The sequence below is a fragment of the Salvelinus sp. IW2-2015 genome, unplaced genomic scaffold (genome assembly GCF_002910315.2).
Source record: "Salvelinus sp. IW2-2015 unplaced genomic scaffold, ASM291031v2 Un_scaffold1850, whole genome shotgun sequence".
NCBI classification, from domain to species: domain Eukaryota; kingdom Metazoa; phylum Chordata; class Actinopteri; order Salmoniformes; family Salmonidae; genus Salvelinus; species Salvelinus sp. IW2-2015.
Window position 1 is genome coordinate 110237 of NW_019943215.1, and position 16946 is coordinate 127182.

At 48.0% G+C, this 16946-nt stretch overlaps 1 protein-coding gene across 1 annotated transcript in view; it reads right to left on the reverse strand.

The window, feature by feature from the left end:
- gareml (GRB2 associated, regulator of MAPK1-like) overlaps positions 1 to 14616 on the reverse strand; it is a 56572-nt gene extending 41956 nt beyond the window's left edge. The window contains 6 exon segments of the mRNA XM_070439687.1: positions 6760 to 6785; positions 11311 to 11332; positions 11335 to 11368; positions 11370 to 11420; positions 11572 to 11576; positions 14277 to 14616. Of these exon segments, the coding sequence (XP_070295788.1) occupies positions 6760 to 6785; positions 11311 to 11332; positions 11335 to 11368; positions 11370 to 11420; positions 11572 to 11576; positions 14277 to 14391 (253 nt within the window). The 5' untranslated portion in view covers positions 14392 to 14616.
- Positions 14617 to 16946: the final 2330 nt, after the last annotated feature.

A 16946-nucleotide genomic window follows, 5' to 3' on the forward strand; every position in this document is an offset into this window, starting at 1 on the left:
TCATTATTCTTTAATGGCGGGCCCGTTTTGGGGATTATTTTTTGTTGACAATACCCACAACCTGAAAATATAAAAAAGAGAGGTCAAGCACTCGAAGAGACATATCTATCATTAGGCCTTATACCAGCTTCGAAACAGAGGGGACCAAGCTATTCTATACCATTTTACAGAGGCCTTTATGAACACAGGCTGTAAAACAGAGGGGACCAAGCTGATTCTATAACCATTTTACAGAGGCCTTTATGAACACAGGCTGTTAAAACAGAGGGGACCAACGCTGATTCTATACCCATTTACAGAGCCTTTATGAACACAGGCTGTAAAACAGAGGGACCAAGCTGATTCTATCATTTACAGAGGCCTTTATGAAACACAGGCTGTAAACAGAGGGACCAAGCTGATTCTATACCATTTAACCAGAGGCATTTGATGAACACAGGCTGTAAAAACAGAGGGGAACCAAAGCCTGATTCTATACCATTTTACAGAGGCTGGCAGAGTTACTCCACCTCAAGAACACCATTTGGTGAAAGGCTCGGCACACGCATACTCAGGCTGACTGGCTCTCGTTCAGGAAAATGAGAAATAAGTGCACTCAGGCTATCCAGAAGGCCAAAGTTAGTTACTTTAAGGAGCAGTTCTCTCTCTGTGGGTCTAACCCCAAGAAGTTCTGGAAAACGGTTAAAGACCTGGAGAATAAACCCTCCTCCTCACCTTCTCTCAGCACATATCAAAGCTGCAGGCTAAAGTTAAATCTAGACTTGGTTTCCTCTATGGTAATCTTCAACCTAGCTGCCAAACTAACCCTGATACAGATGACCATCCTTCCCATGCTAAATTACGGAGACATAATTTATAGATCGGCAGGTAAGGGTGCTCTCGAGAGGCTAGATGTTCTTTACCATTCGGCCATCAGATTTGCCACCATTGCTCCTTATAGGACACATCACTGCACTCTATACTCCTCTGTAAACTGGTCATCTCTGTATACCTGTCACAAGACCCACTGGTTGATGTTTATTTATATAAACCTCTTAGGCCTCACTCCCCCCTCTCTGAGATATCTACTGCAGCCCTCATCCTCCACGTACAACACCCGTTCTGCCAGTCACATTCTGTTTAAAGGTCCCCAAAGCACACACATCCCTGGGTCACTCCTATTTTCAGTTCGCTGCAGCTAGCGACTGGAACGAGCTGCAACAAACACTCAAACTGGACAGTTTTATCTCCATCTCTTCATTCAAAGACTCAATCATGGACACTCTTACTGACAGTTGTGGCTGCTTTGTGTGAAATATTGTTGTCTCTACCTTCTTGCCCTTTGTGCTGTTGTCTGTGCCCAATAATGTTTGTACCATGTTTTGTGCTGCTGCCATGTTGTGTTGCTACCATGCTGTGTTGTTGTCTTAGGTCTCTCTTTATGTAGTGTTGTCTCTCTTGTCATGCGTGTTTTGTTCTATATTTTAATTAAATGTATTTGTATCCCCAGCCCCAGAAGGAGGCCTTTTGGTAGGCCGTCATTGTAATTAAGAATTTGTTCTTTAACTGACCTGCCTAGTTAAATACTGCTACTCTCTGTTATTATCTATGCATAGTCACTTTAATAACTTTACCTACATGTACATATTACCTCAACTAACCGGTGACCCCGCACATTGACTCTGTACCGGTACCCCCCTCTGGTATCACTGTAGAGGTTGTGTGTGTGGTGTGTGTGTCGTGTGTTTGTGTCGTGTGTGTGTGTGCTGTGTGTGTGTGTGTTCTCACCTGGTACTGTGAGTGTGTGGTGTTGTGTGTGTGTTGCTGTGTGTGTGTGTGTGTGGTGTGTGTGTTGTGTGTGTGTGTGTGTGTGTGTGTTGTGTGGTGTGTTCTCACCCAGGGGGGGGTGGGGGGGGGGGAGGGGGGGGGGGGTAGGGACTGTAGTAAGGTGTGTGTGTGTGTGGTGTGTTCTCAAGCCCTGGTACTGGACGAGGTGTGTGTGTGGTGTGTTGTGTTCTCACCCTGGTACTGTAGGGTGTGTGTAGTTGTGTGTGGTGTTCTCACCCTGAGTACTGAGAGGTGTGTGGTGTGTGTGGTGTGTGCTTCTCACCTGGTAACTTGGAGCGTGTGGTGTGTGTGTGGGTGTGTGTCTCCCTGGTACTGTAAGAGGGTAGTGATGTGTGTTGTTCTCACCTGGTACTTGTAGACGGATGTGTGTGTGTGTGTGTGTGTTCTCACCCTGGTTACTGTAGAGGTGTGATGGTGTGTGGTGTGTGTTCTCACCCTCGGTACTGGAGAGCGTGTGTGTTGTGTGTGTGTGTTCTCACCCTGGTACTGGAGAGGGTGTGTGTGGTGTTGTGTGTTCTCCCCTGGTAACTTAGAAGGTGTGTGTGTGTAGTGTGTGTTCTCAACCCTGGTACTGAGAGGTGTGTGTGTTGTGTGTGGGTGTTTCACCCTGGTACTGGAGAAGTGTGTGTGTGTGTGTGTGTGTTCTCACCCCTGGTACTGTAGAGGTGTGTGTTGTGTGTGTGTCTCACCGCTGGTACTGTAGAGTGTGTGTGTGTGTGTGTGTGTTCTCACCTCTGTACTGAGAGTGGTGTGTGTGTGTGATGTGTGTGTGTGTGTGTGTTCTTCACCCGTATGGTATGTGAGGTGTGTGTGTGTGTGTGTGTGTGTGGTGTGTTTGTGTGTGTGTGTGTGTGTGTGTGTGTGGTGTGTTGTGGTGTGTGTGTGTGTGTGTGTGTGTGTGTGTCTCAACCCTGGTACTGTAGAGGTGTGTGTGTTGTGTGTGTGTGGGTCTCACCTGGGTACTGGAGAGGGTGCTGTGGTGTTGTTGTTTACGGCTAGGTGGTGTGTTCTCACCCTCTGGTTAAGGGGGGGTGTTGTTCTCCTGGCTGGAGAAGTGTGTGTGTGTGTGGTGTGTGTCTCACCCTGGTACTGTTGAGGTGTGTGTGTGCTTGTGTGTGTGTCCTCACCCTTGTACTGTAGAGGTGTGTGGTGTGTGTGTGATGTTCTCACCCTGGTACTGATAAGAGGTGTGTGGTGTGTTGAGTGTTCTCACCCGGTACTGGGAGAGGTGTGTGTTGTGTGTGTGTGTTCTCACCCTGGTACTGTATGAGGGGTGTGTGTGGTGTGTGGTTCGTCCCCTGGACTGACTGAGTTGTGTGTTGTGTGTGTGTGTGTTTCCTCACCCTGGTACTGGAGAGGTGTTGTGTGTTGTGTTGCTGTTCTCAGACCCTGGTTACTGTAGAGGTGTGTGTGTGTCGTGTGTGCTGTTCTCACCGGTATGAGAGGTGTGTGTGTGTGTGTGTGTGTTTCTCCCGTGGTACTGGTAGAGGTGTAGTGTGTTGTGTGTTGGTTCTCAACCTGGTACTGTAGAGGTGTGTGTGTTGTGTGTGTGTGATCTCACACCTGTCTGTGACTGTGTGTGTAGAGTGCTGTGATGTCTACCGGTACTGTAGGTGTGTGTGTGTGTGGTTTTCACCCTGTACCTGTAGACGGGTGTGTGTGTGTGTGTGTGTTCTCACCTGGTTACTTTAGAGGTGTGTGTGTGTGTGTGTGTTTCACCCTGGTACTGAGAGGTTGTGGTGTGTGTTGTGTGTGTTCTCACCCTGGTACTGTAGATGTTTGTGGTGTGTTTTGTTGGAGGTGTGTGGTGGGTGTGTTCTTCACCCTGTATCTGTAGAGTGGTGTGTCATGAATGTAGAGGTGTGTGTGTTGTTGTGTGTTCGTACCCTGGGTACTGTAGAGGGTGTGGTGTAGTGTGTGTGTGTTCTCACCCTGGTACTGGTAGAGGTTGTGTGTGATGTGTGTGTTATCTCACCCTGGTACTAGAGTGTGAGGTGAGGGCTTGTACATGAGGTGTGTGTAGTGTGTGTGTTCTCAACTCCTCGGTACTTGTAAAGTGTGTTGGGGGTGTCATGTTGTGGTGGTAGTGGGTTGTTTGTGTGGTTCTCACCCTGGTTACTGTGAGCTGTGTGTGTGTGTGTGTGTGTTCTCACCTGGTACTGTAGAGGTGTGTGTGTGATGTGTGTGTTCTCACCCTGGTACTGTAGAAGGTGTGTGTGTGTGTGCGTGTTCTCACACGGGGATACTGTAGAGGTGGTGTGTGTGTGTTGTGTGTTCTCACCCCTGGGTACTGTAGAGGTGTGTGTGTGTGTGTGTGTTCTCACTCCTGTACTTGAGAGGCTGGTGTGTGTGTTGTGTGTTTCTCACCCTGGTACTGAGACGTGTGTGCTGTGTGTGTGTGTGGTGCTTTCACCCTGGTACTGTTAGAGTGTGGGTGTGTGTGTGTGTGGTGTCTCACCTGTACTGTAAGGTGTGTGTTATGTGTGTGGTTCTCACCCTGGTAACTGTAGAGGTGTGCTGTGTGTGTGTGTTGTTCTCACCACCCTGTATGTAGAGTGTGTGTGTGTGTTGTGTGTTTCTCACCCTCGGTACTGAGGAGGTGTGTGTGTGTGTGGTGTTCTCACCTGGTACTGGTAGAGGGGTGTGTGTGTGCTGTGTGTTTCTCACCCTCGGTACGTAGAAGGTTGTTGTGTTGTGTGGTGCTGTAGTGTTCGTGGGTGTGTTGTTCTCACCCTAGGTAACTGGTAGAGGTGTGTTGTGTGTGTGTGTGTTCTCACCCGGTATGTAGAGGGTGGTGTGTGTGTGTTGGTGTGTTCTCACCCTGGTACGTGAGAGGTGTGTGGTGGTGTGTGTGTTCTCACCCTGGTACCTGTGAGGGTGTGTGTGTGTGTGTGTGTGTAGTTCTCACCCTGGTACGGTAGAGGTTGTGTGTGTGGGTGTGTGTTCTCACCGCTGGTACTCGTAGAGGTCTGTGTGTGTGTGTTGTGTCGTGTTCTCAACCTGTACCTGTGAAGAGGTGTCGTGTGTTGCTGGGTGTGTTATCAACCGCTGGTACTGTGAGGTGTTGTGTGGTGTGTGCGTGTGTTCTTCTACCCTGGCTACTGTAGAGGTGTGTGTGTTGTGTGTGTGTTCTCACCCTGGTACTTAAGGTGTGTGTGTGTGGTGTGTTTCTCACTCCTGGTACGGAGTGTGTTGTGTGTGTGTGTGTCCTCACCCTGGTACTGTAGAGTCTGTGTGTGTGTGTGTGTGTGTGGTTCTCAAACTCGCTGGTACTGGAGAGTCGTGGTGTGTGTGTGTGTGTGTTCTCACCCTTGGTGACTGTTAGAGGTGTGTGTTTGTGTGTGTGTGTTTCTCACCCTGGTACCTGTAGAGGTGTGTGTGTGTGGTGTGTTCTCACCCTGGTACTGGTTAGAGGTGTGTGGGTAGTGTGTGTGTTCTCAACCTGGTACTGTGAGAGGTGTGTGTGTGTGTGTGTAGTTCTCACCCCTGTACTGTAGAGGTGTGTGTGTGTGATGTGTGTGTTTCCCTGCGTTACTGGAGAGTTGTTGTGTGTGGTGTGTGTGTGTTCTCACTCCTGGTACTGTAGAGTGTGGTGTGTGTCTCACGTGTGTAGGTGTGTGGTGTGTGTGTGTGTTCTCACCCTGGTAACTAGAGAAGGTGTGTGTTGTGTAGTGTGTGCGTGTATCTCACCCCTGGTACTGGCAGAGGTGTGTGTGGTGTGGTGTTCTCACCCTGGTATGTAGAGGTGTGTGTGTGTGTGTGTGTGTTCTCACCTGGTACTGTAGACGGTGTGTGTGTGTGCTGTGTGTGTTTTCTCACCCTGGTACATGGAGGAGGTGTGTGTGTGTTCTCACCCTGGTTTACTGTAGAGGTGTGTGTGGTGTGTGTGTGTTTCTCACCCTGGTTACTGTAGATCGGCTAGTGTGTGTGGTGTGTGGTCTCACCCTCTGGTACTGTAGAGCGTGTGTGTGTGATGTGTGTTGTGTTGTGTTCGTCCCCTGGTACTGGAAGAGTGTGTTGTGTGTGTGTGTGTGTTCTTCACCCTGGGTACTGTAGAGGTGTGTGTGTGTGTGTAGTGTTCGTCACCTGGGCTACTGCTAGAGGTGTGTGTGTGTGTGTGTGTGTTTTCTCACCCTGGTTACTGATAGAGGTGTGTGTGTGTGTGTGTGTGTGTTCTCCACCCTATGATAACTGAGAGCAGGTGTGTGTGATGTGTGTGTGTGTTCTCACCCTCGGTACGGTAGAGGTGTGATGTGTGTTGTGTGTGTGTGGCTCACCCTTCGGTACTGAAGAGTTGTGTCGGTGTCGTTCTCACCCTGGTACTGTAGAGTGTGTGTGTGTGTTGCTGTTGTGGGCTCACCCTTGTACTGAGAGGTGGTGTCTGTGTGTGTTCTACACCTGGTACTGTAGAGGTGGGTGTGTGTGGTGTGTGTGTTCTCACCCTGGACTGAGAGGAAGGTGTGTGTAGATGTATGTGTTTGTTTCTCACCCTGGTACTGTAGAGGTGTGTGTGTGTGTGTGTGTTCTCACCCTGTCTGTAGAGCTGTGCTGTGTGTGTAGGTGTTCTCACCCTGGATACTGCTAGAGGTGTTGTGTGTGTGTGTGTGGTTCTCACCCTGGTACTGTAGAGGTGATGTGTGTGTGTGTGTGTGTGTGTGTTCTCACCCTGGTATGGGGAGAGTGTGTGTGTGTGTGTGTGGTGTTCACCTGGTTACTGTAGAGGTGTGGGTGTGTGTGTGTGTTTCTCACCCTGGTACTGTAGAGGTGGGTGATGTGTGTGTGTGTGTTCTCACCCTGGTCTGTAGAGGTGTTTGTTGTGTGTGTTTGTGTGTGTATTTCTTCACCTGGTACTGGAGACGATGTGTGTGTGTGGTGTGGTGTTCTCACCCTAGGTACTGTAGAGGTGTGTGTGTGTGTGTAGTGTGTTCTCACCCTGGTACTGTAACGGAGTGTGGATGCTGTTCTCACCCTGGGTACTGTGAGGTGTGTGTGTGTGTGTGTTGTTCTCACCCTGGTATGAGAGGTTGTGTGGGTTCTCACCCTGGTACTGTAGAGGTGTGGTGTGTGTGTGCTGTGTGTTCTCCACCCTGTACTGTAGAGGGTGTGTGTGTGTGGTGTATCTCACCCTGTACTGGGTTACGAGTGTGTGTGGTGTGTGTGGGTGTGTTTCACCTGGTACTGTAGAGGTGTGTGTGTTGTGTGTGTGTGTGTTTCTCACCCTGGTACTGGAAGTGTGTGTTGTGTGTGTGTGTTCTCACCCTGGTACTGTAGAGGTGTGTGGTGGGTGTGTGTGTATCTCACCTGGTATGTAAGGTGTGTGTGTAGTGTGTAGTAGTGTCTCACCCTGTTACTGATAGAGGTGTGTCGTTTTGTGTGTGTGTTGTGTTCTCACCCTCGTACTGGAGAGCGTTGTGTGTGTGTGTTCTCACCCTGGATACTGTAAGGTGTGGTGTTGTGTAGTGTGTTCTCCCACTGGTACTGTTATAGGTGTGTGTGTGTTCTCACCCTGGTACTGTAGAGGTGTGTGTGTGTGTGTGTGTTTGCTCACCCTGTACTGGAGAGGTGTATGTGTGTGTTTCTCACCCTGGATACTGTAGAGGTGTGTGTGCTGTGTGTGTGTGTGTGTTTCACCCTGGTCTGGAGAGGTGTGTGTGTGTGTGTTTCTCACCCTGACTGTAGAGGTGTGTGTGTGTTCTCCAGCTCCCTGGTACGGTTAGAGGTGTGTGTGGTGTGTGTTTTCTCTGTGTATCTACCCTGGTACTGTGAGAGGTGTTGTGATGTTACTCACCGAGGTACTGTAGACGTGTGTGTGTGGATGTGTGTGTGTGTGTTCTCACCCTTGGTACTGAGAGGTGTGTGTGTGTGTGTCTCACCCTGGTACTGGAGGGTGTGTGTGTGTCTTCACCCTGGTACTGTAGAGGTGTTAGTGTGTGTGTGTGTGTCTCACCTGGTATGGAGAGGTGTGTGTGTGTGTGTTGCTCACCCTGGTCACTGTAGAGGTGTGTGTGTGTGTGTGTGTGTGGTGTTCTACCTGGTAACGTGGAGAGGCTGTGTGTGTGTGTTCTCACCCTGTTATGTAGAGGTTGTGTGTGTTCTCACCCTAGTTACTGTATAGAGGTGGGTGTGTGTGTGTGGTGTGTTCTCACCCTGTACTGAGAGGTGTGTGTGTGTGTGATTCTCACCCTGGACTGTAGAGTGTGTGTGTGTGTGTGTGTGTGTGTTCTCACCCATGGTACTGGAGAAGGTGTGTGTGTGTGTGTTCTCCCCTGTACTGGAGAGGTGTGTTGTGTGTTCTCACCCTGGTTACTGAGGAGGTGTGTGTAGTGTGTGTTCTCAGCCCTGTACTGAGAAGGTTGTGTGTGTGTTTCTCACCCTGGTACTGGAGAGGGTGTGTGTGTGTTGGTTCACCACCCTGTACTGTGAAGGTTGTGTGTGTTGTGGGTGGTGTGTTCTCACCCTGGTACTGGAGAGGGTTGTGTGTGTCGTGTGTGGTGTGTTCCTCCACCCTGTACTGTAGGAGGTGTTGTGTGTGTGTGTGTGTGTTCTCACCTGCGTACTGCTAGAGGTGTGTGTGTGTTCTCACCCTGGTACTGTAGAGGTGGTGTGTGTGTGTGTTGGTGTTCTCACCCTGAGTACTGAGAGGTATGTGTGTGTGTGTGTTCCACCCTGGTACTGTAGAGGTGTGTCGTGTTGTGAGTTTGTGTGTTTTCACCCTAGGTACTGAGAGGTGAGTGTGTGTGTGTGTGTGTTCCCACCCTGTACTGTAGAGGTGTGGTGTAGTGTGTGTGTGTTTCTCACCCTTGGTACTGTAGCAGGTTGTGTATGTGGTGTGTGTGTGTTCTTCACCTGGTACGTGTAGAGGTGTGTGTTGATGTGTGTCGTGTGTTCTCAACGCTGGATGCTGTAGAGATTGTGTGTGTGTGTGTGTGTGTGGTGTTCTCACCCTGCCGTACTGCGAGAGGTGTGTGTGTGTGTGTGTGTGTTTCTCACCCTGGTACTTAGAGTGTGTGTGTGTGGTGTGTCTCACCTGGTACTGTAGCAGGTGTGGCTGTGTGTGTGTGTGTTCTCAACCCTGGTACTTGTAGAGGTGTGTGTGTGTGGTGTGTGTGTGTGTTCTCACCCCTTCGGACTGGAGAGGTGTGGTGTGTGTGTGTAGTCGTGTGTTTCTCACGCTGGTACTGTAGAGGGTGGTGTGTGTGGTTGTGTGACTGTTCTCACCCATCGGTACCTGTGAGCGGTGTTGTTGTGTTCTCACCCTGGCTACTTAGAGGTGTGTGTGTTGTGTGTGTGCTTCTCACCCCTTGGTTACTAGAGAGGTGTGTGTGTGTGTTGTGTTCTCACCCTGGTACTGTAGAGGTGTGTGTGTGTGTGTGTTTGTGTGTTCTCACCCTGGTACTGTAGAGGTGTGTGTTGTGTGTGTGTGTTCTCACCCTGGTTACTGTAGAGGTGTGTGTGTGTGTGTGTGTGTGTCTCAACCCTGGTATGTTAGTGAGGTGTGTGTGTGTGTGCTGTGGTGTGTTCTCACCCTGGTTGTACTGGAGAGGTGTGTGTAGTGTGTGTGTGTGTTGTCTCACCCTGGTACTTAGGGTTGTGTTTTGTGTGTGTGTGTTCTCACCCTGGTACTGTAGAGGTGTGTGTGTGTGTTGTGTGTTCTCACCCTGGTACTGTAGAGGTGTGTGTGTTTTTCTGTGTGTGTGTGTGTGTTCTCACCCTGGTACTGTAGAGGTGTGTGTGTGTGTGTGTTCTCACCCTGGTACTGTGAGGTGTGTGTGTGTGTGTGTGTGTTCTCACCCTGGTACTGTAGATTGTGTGTGTGTGTGTTCTCACCCTGGGTACTGCTAGAGGTGTGTGTGTGTGTGTGTGTGTTCTCACCCTGGTACTGAGAGGTGTGTGTGTGTGCTGTTCTCACCCTGGTACTCTAGAGTGTGTGTGTGGTGTGTGTGTGTGTGTTCTCACCCTGGTACTGAGAGTGATGGTGTGTGTGTGTGTGTTCTCACCCTGGTACTGGAGAGGTGTGGTGATGTTCTCACCCTCGGTACTGTAGAGTGTGTGTGTGTGTGTGTGTGTGTTCTCACCCTGGTACTGGAGAGGTTGTGGTGTGTGTGTGTTCTCACCCTGGTACTGTGAGAGTGTGTGTGTGTGTGTGTGTGTGTTTCTCACTGTACGTGGAGAGTGTGTGTGTGTGTTGTTCTCACCCTTGGTACTGGAGAGTGTGTGTGTGTGTTCTCACCCTGGTACTGAAGAGGTGTGTGTGTGTGTGTGTTCTCACCCTGGTACTGGAGAGTGGTGTGTGTGTTCTCACCCTGGTACTGTAGAGTGTTGTGTTGTGTGTGTGTGTGTGTTCTTCACCCTGGTACTGGAGAGGTGTGTGTGTGTGTGTTCTCTACCCTGGTACTGTAGAGGTGTGTGTTGTGTGTTCTCACCCTGGTACTGTAGAGGTGTGTGTGCTGTGTGGTGTGTTCTCACCCTGGTACTTGGAGAGGTGTGTTGTGTGTGTGTTCTCACCCTGGTACTGTAGAGCGGTGTGGTGTGTGTGTGTGTGTGTGTGTTCCCCTGGTACTGGAGAGGTGTGTGTGTGTGTGTTCTCACCCTGTACTGGAGAGGTGTGTGTGTGTGCTTCACACCCTGGTACTGGAGAGGTGTTGTGTGTGTGTGTTCTCACCCTGGTACTGTAGAGTGTGTGGTGTGTGTGTGTGTGTTCTCACCCTGGTACTGTAGAGGTGTGTGTGTGTGTGGTGTGTGTGTGTTCTCACCCTGGTACTGTAGAGGTGTGTGTGTGTGTGTGTGTGTTCTCACCCTGGTACTGTAGAGGTGTGGTGTGTGTGTGTGTGTTGTGTGTGTGTTCTCACCCTGGTTACTTGGAGAGTGTGTGTGTGTGTGTTCTCACCCTGGTACTGGAGAGGTGGTGTGTGTGTTCTACACCCTGGTACTGGAGAGGTGTGTGTGTGGTGTGTTCTCACCCTGGTACTGAGAGGTGTGGTGTTGTGTGTGTGTTGCTCACCCTGGTACTGTAGAGGTGTGTGTGTGTGTGTGTGTGTGTGTTCTCACCTGGACGTAGAGTGTGTGTGTGTGTGTGTGTTGTCACTGGTACTGTAGAGGTGTGTGTGTGTGTGTGTGTGTGTGTTTCTCACCCTGGTACTGGAGAGGTGTGTGTGTGTGTTGTGTGTTCTCACCCTGGTACTGGAGAGGTGTGTGTGTGTGTGTGTTCTCACCCTGTACTGTAGAGGTGTGTGTGTGTGTGTGTTCTCACCCTGGTACTGTAGATGTGTGTGTGTGTGTGTTGTGTGTGTTCTCACCCTGGTACTGGTAGGAGGTGTGTGTGTGTGTGTGTGTGTTCTCACCCTGGTACTGTGAGGTGTGTGGTGTGTGTGTGTGTGTGTGTTTCACCCTTGGTACTGTTAGAGGTGTGTGTGTGTGTTTCTCACCCTGTACTGTAGAGGTGTGTGTGTGTGTCTCACCCTGGTACTGGAGAGGAATGTCTACTTGGGTCCGATGACGTAGTGTCTTCTTCCAGAGAGAGAGCGGTGACGGTGGTCCACTGAACGACACGAGTGGAGCAACACCATATCATCCTCACACAGACCCTCTACACACTCCCTAGAGACCCAGACGCACAAATACACAAGTTACAACCCTCTACACACTCCCTTAGAGACCCAGACGCACAAATACACAAGTTACAACCCTCTACACACTCCCCTAGAGACCCAGACGCACAAATACACACGTTACAACCCTCTACACATCCCCTAGAGACCCAGACGCACAAATCACACGTTACAACCCTCTACACACTCCCCTAGAGACCCAGACGCACAAATACACAAGTTACAACCCTCTACACACTCCCCTAGAGACCCAGACGCACAAATACACAAGTTACAACCCTCTACACACTCCCTAGAGACCCAGACGCACAAATACACACGTTACAACCCTCTACACACTCCCTAGAGACCCAGACGCACAAATACCACCAGTTACAACCCTCTACACACTCCCTAGAGACCCAGACGCACAAATACACAAGTTACAACCCTCTACACACTCCCCTAGAGACCCAGACGCACAAATACACACGTTACAACCCTCTACACACTCCCCTAGAGACCCAGACGCACAAATACACAAGTTACAATTTACACAATTTACAATAGTACAATTTACAAGTCACAAGTTACAAACCATCACAGGTGTGACTAATTCCCTAATTACTGTGCTCTTAATTGAGATACTGTTAACGGATTGATTCATTGAGAGCTTGTTACGGATTGATTCATGAGAGCTTGTTAACGGATTGATTCATTGAGAGCTTGTTAACGGATTGATTCATTGAGCGCTTGTTAACGGATTGATTCATTGAGCGCTTGTTAACGGATTGATTCATTGAGAGCTTGTTAACGGATTGATTCATTGAGCGCTTGTTAACGGATTGATTATGAGAGCTGTTAACGGATTGATTCATTGAGAGCTTGTTAACGGATTGATTCATTGAGAGCTTGTTAACAGATTGATTCATTTGAGAGGTGAAAGGATTGATTTCATTGAGAGCTTGTTAACGGATTGATTCATTGAGAGCTTGTTAACGGATTGATTCATTGAGCGCTTGTTACGGATTGATTCATTGAGAGCTTGTTAACGGATTGATTCATTGAGAGCTTGTTAACAATTGATCATTAACTGATTGGTTCCTGTTTTTCTCTTTATACCCCTTGTTTTCTTTGTTGAGGTGTGGCTGGCCAGGGGAAGGTACAGGGGAGAGGTGTGGCTGGCCAGGGAAGGTACAGGGAGAGGTGTGGCTGGCCAGGGGGAAGGTACAGGGGAGAGGTGTGGCGTGGCCAGGGGAGGTACAGGGGAGAAGTGTGGCTGGCCATGGAAGGTACAGGGAGAAGTGTGACTGGGCATGGGAGGTACAGGGAGAAGTGTGGCTGGCCAGGGCAACGTACAGGGGAGAGGTGTGGCTGGCCAGGGCAACGTACAGGGAGAAGTGGTGGCTGGCCAGGGGAAGGTACGGGGAGTCTGTAGTCCTATCTGTGTAAACCTAGGGGGGTAGTAGTCAGGATCTATGTAAACTAGGGGGGTGTAGTCAGAATCTATGTAAACCTAAGGGGGGTGTAGTCAGATCTATGTAAACCGTCAGGGGGGGTGTAGTCAGATCTATGTAAACTAGGGGGGTTGTAGTCAGATCCAATAGTAATTCTGGGGGGTGTAGTCAGATCTATGTAAACCTAGGGGGGTGTAGTCAGATCTATGTAAACCTAGGGGGGTGTAGTCAGATCTATGTAAACCTTAGGGGGGTGTAGTCAGAATCTATGTAAACCTAGGTGGGACTGGGGTTTTCTCATTTTTTTTAATATTTAGTTTGGTTTGGAGTCAATCTATGTAAAAACCTAGGGGGGATGTAGTCGATCTATGGTAAAATCTAGGGGGGTTTTTTATTTTTTTTTTATTTTATTTTTTTTTGTTATTTGTTTCTTTTTTTTTTTTTTCTTGTATTTTATGATTGTATTTTTTTTCATTTCTTGTGATAAAAATTTTTTGTTTTTTTTTTTATTTTTATATTTTTATTTTTTTTTATTTTGTGTCTTCTTTTTTATTATTTTTTTTTTTTTCTTGTTATTTGTTTTTTTTTATTATTCTTTGTTTTTTTCTTTGTTTTTTTTCTGATTTAATATTGGGTATTTTCTTTTGGGATTTTTTTTTGTTGTTATATGTCGTAGTCAGATCTTGGTACCTAGGGGGGGTGTAGCAGGATCCTATGTAAACCCTAAGGGGGGTGTAGTCAGACTCTATGTAAACCTGGGGGGTGTAGTCAGATCTATGGTACCATAGGGCGGGGTGTAGTCAGATCTATGTAAACCTGGGGGGGTGTAGTCAGATCAATGTTACCTAGGGGGGTGTAGTCAGATCTACGGTAGCTAGGGGGGTGTCATCATATGGGGGTGGGGGCACGCTTTTTGTCCAGTGTAAAATGCCTCAAACCTGGTGATCGGTTTCCTTGCGCTGCTCGTTAGTATTCAGAACACTCACCGGCAGATTACAGAATTTACATATGAAAAGCAGGACTTTAGCGACACAACAGACACTTTGTGGTGGTTTGGCCAAACTGTTAAATAACTGATTTGCTACCGTGAGGGGTTCAATTGAAGCTGCTGCAACAAGTCATGTTTATTACAGACCGAGTAGTCTACATACCAGTAGACCTGCCCAAACGTTTACACGTTTATAAACTAGTTTTATCCACTGCTGATTCTTCTTTAATGTCCAGTTCCAGTTCCAAATTCAATCAATCATTATTATTCTCCACACGGATAATACTGTTATAGAGCCAGTTTAGTGTTTAGGAAGGAATATTGTGTTAAGATAGAGAAGATGGTGTAGTAGGCTAAGAGAAGGATGGATAGAGGGAGGATAGAGGAGTCAGTGAGGTGTGTCCTCGAAGGTCTTACCAGGCGCCAGGCGGACCAGACAGGGCAGGCGGACCTTACTGACCACAGCATCTAACGGAACCGACACGGAGCTCCAAGACACCTCCGACAGGCTGGTCCAAAGCTTCTCCATCATATCTCATACTGGCACTACGTCATCACACCCCACACCGGGAGAGGTCCGGGATGGTGCAGCTCTTCGCTCAGTCTCACCATTTTTTGGAGAGAAAGTTGATCTGAGAGAGAGCGCACGGAAGGTGTGGGCGGGGGAACTAGCGAGCTCTGTTCCTGTTCTTCTCGCGGACATCTACTCCTCCTCCCATCTCTCTCTAAGCGTCACTCCCTCCCATCGAACAGCCAATCATTGACTCCAGCGGATCCTCCAGGCCGGTTGTTTACTGAATGAGCTCCGCTGGGAGAATTGACAGGCTCAAACCAACTGCCTCGCGAGGAAGCGGGCTGAAACCTGTGCAGCGGTGAATGAATCTAATGGAATCTAAATATCAACCCTGGTTTCTATTAGACACCTTAATGAATACTTTTAAATTATACAGTATGTGAGGTAAACAAAAATGACATTTTCCTTCAAGTAGAATTTTTAAGATTGCTAATTGTACTGTGCCTATTACAACAAAAATACTTAAATACATGTAATTTTCTCCTTGAAACATTTTATTGAAAAACTGTAGAATTCCATGTATTCCTATGGAGGAGTGCTCCTACTGGGGAGAGACAATATGRTCGACCGGTGGCTTCAAAGCCTCTCAATGGCCAATACATAGTAATCCAGGGTTTATATAGGTAATTGGTTTCTGAGTTCTACTGCAGACCTGTTGCTACTGAGTTCTACTGCAGACCTGTTTCTACTGCAGACCTGTTTCTACTGAGTTCTACTGCAGACCTGTTTCTACTGAGTTCTACCCTGTGCTACTTGAGTTCTACGCAGACCTGATTTCTACGTCAGACCTGTTTCTACTGAGTTCTACTGCAGACCTGTTTCTACTGAGTTCTACTGCAGACCTGTTTCTACTGAGTTCTACTGCAGACCTGTTCTACGCAACCTGTTTCTACTACAGACTTGTACTTCACTACAGAGAAGTCATGTTGATTTCACTCCAGCCAATCACAAAGTAAATTACCCACCATCACCTTGTCTTGAGACATGCAATGGAGATATCTCAAGATACTTACGTTCAGGACATGTCTCAAAACACATTGAAGAGATTTCCAGAGACAGCCTGTCTCAAGACACTAATGCCATGAGACATTTATGTACAGTGCCTTCAGAAAGTATTCAGACCCTTGACTTTTCCACATTTTGTTACGTTACAGCCTTATTCTAAAATGGATTCAATATTATTTTTCCCTTGTCAATCTACACACAATACGCCATGACAAAGTGAAAACAGGTTTAGACATTTTGCATTACAAATAAAAACAGAAATACCTTATTTACATAAGATATTCAGACCCTTTGCTTGAGATGTGAAATTGAGTTCAGGTGCATCCTGTTTCCATTGATCATCCTTGAGATGTTTCTACAACTTGATTGGAGTCGACCTGTGGAAAATTCAATTGATTGGATATGATTTGGAAAGGCACACACCTGTCTATATAAAGGTCCCACAGTTGACAGTGCATGTCAGGAGCAAAACCAAGCCATGAGGTCGAAGGAATTGTCCGTAGAGCTCCAAGACAGGATTGTGTCGAGGCACAGATCTGGGAAGGGTACCAAACATTGCTGCAGCATTGAAGGTCCCAAGAACACAGTGCCTCCATCATTCTTAAATGGAAGAAGTTTGAACCAGCCAAAACTCTTCAAAGCTTACTGCCGGCCAAACTGAGCAATCGGGGAGAAGGGCTTTGGTCAGGGGAGGTGACCAAGAACCCGATGTCACTCTGACAGAGCTCTAGAGTTCCTCTGTGTATGTGGGAGAACCTTCCAGAAGGACAACCATCTCTGCAGCACTCCAACAAATTCAATCTTTATGGTAGTCTGATGAGGGAAGTTATGACTGGATGATTATAGCTGTTTGTTTTTACATGTGCTATTGCTCCCTTCTGTCAGGAATAGAGAATGGGAGACATGTTAGCAACTCAAAAGTAACTAAGGCATTGTTAAAAAGAACCATAACGCCTGCCAAGATCCTTTCTTCCCATGAGAACAGACAAAGTGCTTTAACTTATTCATTGAATTTTCAGACTCAACATAGAATACAATCTGAGGGTCCTATCTGGTGCCAACAGTAGCCCTCATGGACGGTGATGGATATCTACTTCAATCATAGAATAAAGCTGGGTCCTATCTGGTGCCAAACAGTACGCCCTCATGGACGGTTGGGATATCTACTTCAGCATAGAATAAAGCTGGGTCCTATCTGGTGCCAAACAGTACGCCCTTCATGGACGTTGGGATATCTACTTCAGCATAGAATAAAGCTGGGTGCTATCTGGTGCCAAAACAGTACGCCCTCATGGACGGTTGGATATCTACTTCAGCATAGAATAAAGCTGGTCCTATCTGGTGCCAAACAGTACGCCCTCATGGACGTTGGGATATCTACTTCAGCATAGAATAAAGCTGGGTCCTATCTGGTGCCAAACAGTACGCCCTCATGGACGGTTGGAATCTACTTCAGCATAGAATAAAGCTGGGTGCTCTGGTGCCAAACAGTACGCCCTCATGGACGG